General features: G+C 43.3%; 1 protein-coding gene across 1 annotated transcript; it reads right to left on the reverse strand.

Annotated features, from left to right (window-relative positions):
* Positions 1–3,649: 3,649 nt before the first annotated feature.
* Positions 3,650–6,196, reverse strand: LOC9631081 (serine-aspartate repeat-containing protein F). The gene is made up of 15 exons (XM_024672800.1): positions 6,163–6,196; positions 5,972–6,104; positions 5,778–5,901; positions 5,644–5,733; positions 5,501–5,590; positions 5,339–5,455; positions 5,174–5,278; positions 4,996–5,115; positions 4,808–4,936; positions 4,645–4,752; positions 4,481–4,588; positions 4,263–4,424; positions 4,165–4,215; positions 4,012–4,116; positions 3,650–3,954 (listed from the first exon to the last, which is right to left on the reverse strand). Exons 1-15 carry the CDS (start codon positions 6,185–6,187, stop codon positions 3,757–3,759), a joined length of 1,665 nt encoding a protein of 554 aa, XP_024528568.1. The 5' UTR covers positions 6,188–6,196; the 3' UTR covers positions 3,650–3,756.
* Between the last annotated feature and the right edge of the window lie 492 nt (positions 6,197–6,688).

Genomic DNA, 6,688 nt, shown 5'->3' on the forward strand with positions numbered 1-6,688 from the left:
TCACATCATAAGGTACAACAAGGTAACAATATCCATACCCAAGGAACTAATTGCGAAGCCTTTGCACCAAACGTGTACCCAATTGGATCATTGTTTTCATCTCTGCGTATGCAATGAGACTAGTTGCCCAATTTCATTGGATAGTATTCGCTGAGACTCATCCTCTGATACCAAATGTAGCGCACATGGTTTTGATCCTTTATCCTATAGTGATTTACCATAGGATAACACCACGAAGCGGAACCTAAACCCTCTTTATGCCACGTGACACATGCCATGTGTCATATGCCATGTGTCCAAAGGACAGTGGTGCAGAACCCGAGGTTCAGGGCTTTGGGCCACTGAACAAAGGAATGGTGCCAAACTCCTAAGCATGGAGCCAAGGAGTGATGGAACCGAACCACAGAGCAACTCCCAAGCATATAGCCCAAGGAGCGAAGGGACAGGAGCCCGGAGCGACTTGGAAAAGTCTTGGAGTAACCAGCATCCTAATGCTAGGACCAGCACGCAAAATGGAGCCAAACGGAGTCTGGCGCTATTTCGGCATACCGGTGGCCTAACGTAGCATGGAATGGAACTTGGGCTTAGACCCAATCCGGACGCAAAACAAGGACAGGCACACAAGTGGGAGCTAAACTATGCCTCAGGTTGGCCATGCCCGATCTACCCACTATCCCTACTATACAATTAAAACCCCCCACAACACCCCCCCCCCCAACTTGAGGAACACATGCTTTGGGCTTCACCCCAAGCCTCCCTTAGTATCAGGAGTTAGTCTCTAGGACAAGCTCAAAACTTACTAAATATGGAATGTCCTTAGATTGTGAATTTGGACATGGGACAAACACCATTGTGTTTAGGCCGATCTCTACATTCCGTAGATATGCCAAATGAGCAAATCTGGACACTTTCCATAAATAGCATTTGGGACCAAAATGAGACTAATACAAAGGGCATGATAACGAGGGTGTTTGGCAGACACGGTAAGCTATCATGTAGTGATATTAAGGGACCAATCTCAATACGTGAGGGTTCTTGTCAAACCAGTGCAAGACAGAGCAAAAGAGAACTAAAAAGCCAGGCTAAGTATGCTTGGCTAAATAAACACTTAAGAATTCAAGTACAGGTGCAAAGTCCAGTTTATTAACACTTGAACAAGAGGGGCTGATAAAGGGTCCAGCAATACCGACCTCCTGCCATCGTGGCAGTAAGGAAAGAATATTCAAAAGGACTAGTCGACAGGTAACTTTCGATACCCGAAGTCACATTCGCGACAGACACCAAGAATAAAAGGAGCTATACCACGTGCCACGAATACCACTATCAAATGAGTTTGGTTGTTCAATTGCAATCTCATAGCATCAAGCAATTGCACCAACTATTACTCCAAAGTCAAAGGAGATTGAGACTACTAATCTACTATGAAAATGAATGAAAAGGAAATAGCAAAAGAAGTAAAATGAAAAAATGCTAGAAGGAAAGGGATATTTAGACAATGCAAAAGCTATATCTAAACAAAAATCCTAAAAGGAAAGAACAAAAAAAAAGGAAATGGAGAAAGTTAGATTTAAACAATGCAAAATCTAAATTTAAATTAAAATCCTAAATCCAAACACTCCTCAGAAACAATTAAAGATGCCCCTTAACTCCACCAATGTGAGTGCATGTAATATAGAATGAAAATATAGAAAATGTGCATATCAATTAGCCCAAAAACCTTAGTTTATAGACAAGAACGAATGGTCCAGATTAAAATCAATCTAATGGCTACCAAAATCTCACTATGCTAATATTAATATACAACATTGTAGTCATACACTTGGACCTCACATATCACATAGGGAATTATTCATATTATTTATTGATTGAGTTTACAATGTGTTTATATCTATATTTATTCACTAGGCTACTCATAGTTTACCATTAACTATGTATTTTCTTAAATTGTATTTAGCTTTTTTTTGTTTTCTATTTTTATTAGATCTTTATTTAAATGATGGTATTGATTGTTCAAATCGTTCTTGGGAAAAACTCATGACTTGTGATTTAAATATTTATTATAATAAGTATGGCAGAGATGTCAATGTTTTTATATATAAATCTTCTTTATCATTTGAAATTAGAACAGATCCAAATCCAATAATAGAAATTGTTGATTTTAGAATAGATGGAGAGCCTTATCAATTAGTTGTTTTTCCAGGCTCGGCAATATATAAAACAAAAGGTGATTATGGTTGGAATAATTGGTCATTCGAGGGATGTTATAAACATGATGATTCAATTATTGTAGAATTTCTAGATTATAAAAATAATTGTAAATAAGAAATAATTTTCTGTATGTTGTAATACTTTCTTTCCTTTTTAACATAAAATTATTTTATATGATCAATTTTATATTATATTTTGAATATATGTTTCTAATTTTAATATTTTAAAATGCAAATGTATAATTATGTTCTGCACTATAGGTTTGCTACACCATACAGCAACACTTACTTTGTATTAGAAAAGATAATTAAATTATTATTAATACAATAAGCTGGTAATAAAGATTATCAATTGAAGATTTTGATAATTAGATTTATTTTTGAATAATAATTTCCGAATACATAGCTTAAATATAAATCTGACAATGTTATCTAACTCCGTGTTTTAATGGTATAACAATTAAAATATAAAAGAATATACTATAACATTCTGGCGGCCCTCCTGTCCCAAACATGAACCTCCTGGATGTTCTGATTGATCGATCCTCCCGTGCCACCGCCCCCGGGCAGCATCGCCATTGGATTCTCGGGAGAGGGCTTGCCGAGCGTGAGTAGCTTGGAGTGCTCCATTCCCAGCTGGTAACGCATCTCTCGCCTCGAATCCGTGGCCTGCTACAAGCAATTCCTCGCCGTAATCTCGCGTTCTTGCCCTCTATCGCGCCGCCGGTCGTGATCCCCCACTCTACACCTAGAATTCATGGCTGCTCCTATCGATCCAGATGCCGCTACCGCGACCAAGCCCTACGCGAGACTCTCATCTTTCGATTCCTGCGGTTCCTAGAAGCTGCCCGGAGCTAGATCTCTACTTCTTCCACTGTTCTTCCGGACACGCTCCAAATTTCTCTATAGAACCTAACGAAGAATCCCTCTTCTTCTTCTTCTTCTTCTTCGCAGCGAACGCCGGGGAGCGGGGAGACGCCGTACATCCCGCCACGTATATTCCTCAATCCAACGGTCACGGTACCAAGAGGGGTGATCCGACGGCGCCGCGCGGCGGGAGATCGCTGCGGTTGGTGGGGGCGTCGGCGGAGCGATCGCCCGACCCAATTTCGCGCCATCTCTTTTGTATTTACATGGTTTGGCATTTATTAGAGATATAACATTAGTTTCAAATCAAACATTCCTTTTCCTTTCACTTTGTCTTTGTGAGGTTCTTTTTAAATTTTCGTGGGAAAGAAAGAAGCCCTAGTCCTTCCTACTGAAAGAGCTGTTCCATGGGCAACACGTTGCCACGTTGTAAGCAGTAGTTACATGCGTGCGATTCATGCAAATATACACAAGACTTGACAACCACCTAGAATATCAGATTTTTCCAGGCTTGATATTTTTTATAGCACGTCCTTCCAATACCATACCAAAAATATAATCTTCTTGACCTTAACTCTCGAAACTTATTAAACTAAGTAACGCGATCAAACGTTTACGTTTGACGTTGGAAAGTAAACAAACCAAGTACCTCAGACTTTAGAAGGTTCTGCCAGTAATTCATTCACAGAGCGCCTGAGAAGCTGGATGTGAAGAGAAATGTAGTATGGAAAGGAAGCAAGCTCTTTGAAACTGAGAAATGCAAGGATATTTTCTCGTCGTGCACAGGACTGTTGAGCAACAGCAGCTTGTTGTTTGCAACGATCGCCCTCACCAGAAGATCTGTGGCTTCCTCCTTCTTCTGCTTGAGCATCTTCCACATCTAGAATGCGAAGGACATGAAAGGAGTTAACGTTAGGAGGTGAAACAAGCCCTTCACCTCCTCCAGAACTTCCGTGTAGCAGTCCACTTTGTCGACCACCTCGTTTTCAGGCTTCTCCAGCAGTGGAGGAGCAGGCTCCGGTCGCCACTCCATCTCTTGCGCCTGGAAAACTCTCCAAGGTAAGTAGACTTCTTTGTAGGAACGACTTACATCGATGGCCAGCGGGGGAGCAGGCTCCGGTCGCCACTCCATCTCTTGCACCTGGAAACTCTCCAAGATAAGTAGACTTCTTGGCAGGAACTACTTACATTGATGGCATCGATGGCAGGATTGTTCTCTCGAGCAGGAGGAGGTGATGAAGAATACTCGTCCACCGATCGTACCACATCTTTACCTTTGGATCCGTTGCTCTTCTCCTTTGCAGCATCAGAGTGGTCCACATCAAAGGAGTCCAGCTTATCTGCTGGAACCTAGGATGGAAAGAGATTAACATCGTTCTTTTCTCCTTCAAAACAAACATACTCACATCTTTACTTGTGGATCCAGCGTCAGTGTTATTGTCATTCCTAGAATCCAGGCCGGAGAGGTCAATACATAGCCTGTCTCGAGCAGCGGTTCGAGATACTGGAGAAGACTGTATCCTCAAGAACATAGAGTTTGGCCTCAAGCCAAAAAAAAAAGACAACTCACATCTTTAGTTTTGGATCCGGTGTCAGCGTTCTTGTCATTCCTAGAATCCAGACCGGAGAGATCAACACGCAGCTTGTCTCGAGCAGGGGTACGAGATACTGGAGAAGACTGTATCCTCAAGAACTTAGAGCTTGGCCTCTCAAGCAAAAAACATAGAACTCACTTCTTTAGTTTTGGATCTAGTGTCAGCGTTCTTGTCATACCTAGAACCTAGGCCGGACAGATCAGCACGTAGCTTGCCTCTAGCAGGGAGACGAGATACTGGAGAAACAACTGGTCCGTTCTCCATCGACTATATCCTTCAAGAAGTTAGAGCCTGGCCTCTAAAGCAAAATAAACAGGAGAACTCACTTCTTTAGTTTTGGATCCAGTGTCAGCGTTCTTGTCATTCCTAGAATCCAGACCGGAAATATCAACACGTAGCTTGTGTCGAGCAGGCGGGCGAGATGCTGGAGAAACAACAGCCATCGACTGTAACCTCAAGAACTTAGAGCTTGGTCTTTTAAGCAAAAACAAAAAAAGAACTCACGTCTTTAGTTTTGGATCCTGTGTCAGGGTTCTTGTCAGAATCCAGGCCGGAGATACGCAGCTTGTCTCGAGCAGGGGAACGAGATACCGGAGAAATCTCCATCGACTATATCCTCAAGAACTTAAAGCTTGGCCTCTAATCCAAAAAAAAGGAGAGAGAACTCACTTCTTTGGTTTTGGATCCAGTGTCAGCGTTCTTCTCATTCATCGAATCCAGGTCGGAGAGATCAACGCGCAGCTTGTCTCGAGCAGGGGGGCGAGATACTGGAGAAATCTCCATCGACTGTATCCTCAAGAACTTAGAGCTTGCCTCTAAACCAGAACTCACTTCTTTAGTTTTGGATCCAGTCTCAGCGTTGTTGTCGGAGAGATCAGTGTCTCGAGCAGGGGGACGAGATACTGGAGAAATATCCATCGACTGTATCCTAAAGAACTTGAGCCTCTAAACAAAAAAAAGAGAGAAAAACTCACTTTGGATCCAGTGTCAAGGTTCTTGTCGGAGAGATCAACGCGCAGCTTTTCTCGAGCAGGGGGACGACATAGTGGAGAAACCTCCATGGACTGTATCCTCAACTTAGAGCTTGGCCTTTAAACCGAGAACTCACTTCTTTAGTTTTGGATCCAGTGTCAGCGTTCTTCTCCATCGTAGCGTCAATGCCAGGGAGATCGAGATCGATATTAAACGAGGCTAGCTTGTTAAAACCTCCATCAAGGTCCAAATCCATATCGCTGCAACAAGATTCATCGCATCGATCAATCACGTCCGCAAGCAAGAAACGATCAGAATCCATCCACTCACAATTTGGAGAGATCAAACGTCTTCCCGGTCTTGGCCATGGGCCGAGGCGGCGAGTCGTCAAGATCCAGCCCCGGCGCCGCGCCGAGCTTCCCAGGCTTCCAAGACGTGAGGAAATCGTCCCCCAAATCATCGCCTGCGCCATAATCCACAGTAAAACACCCGCATTCTACCGTCATCGAGAGAGATCTTACCGAAGCTCCCGGCCGCCTTCCCCATCGCCTTCCCGCCAAAGCCCACCCAGAGAACCCTAGTTTAAACATTTTCCTCTTAAATTGTCTTGTCACTGGAGAGAGTTTTTCTGGCGCTCTTGGGCAGTGTCGATTTTTCTACCTCGCCGCTTCCTACTTCGCTCGTGGATGCTGAAGCAGCCGAGACCGCTGAGGGAAATGGATCCGAGGACGCTGTCTGTGACTTTTTAAGTTCTCCACGAGCTCGATGATCCTGTCGAGAACTTGCAATGCACGCTCCACCTCTGAGTCGATGTGGATGACCTCTGGGGCTTGGAGTTTCTCGGCACTAAATCGCTCTACCAGCTCGAAGCTCCTTCCTTTACTTCTTCGAATTTGCGAGTGGCAGTGTCACCGGTGATTCTCTTCATCTTCATTTGCTTCCTTGATGCGATGGTACAAGTTTGAGTTTCTTAAATTTTTCTTGAATGATCGTAGGCCGGTGGAACTTCATTCTTGAAATTGCTTGTGAATGTTCCACTTTCTGACA

Source organism: Selaginella moellendorffii, unplaced genomic scaffold (genome assembly GCF_000143415.4).
Source record: "Selaginella moellendorffii unplaced genomic scaffold, v1.0 SELMOscaffold_9, whole genome shotgun sequence".
NCBI lineage: Eukaryota > Viridiplantae > Streptophyta > Lycopodiopsida > Selaginellales > Selaginellaceae > Selaginella > Selaginella moellendorffii.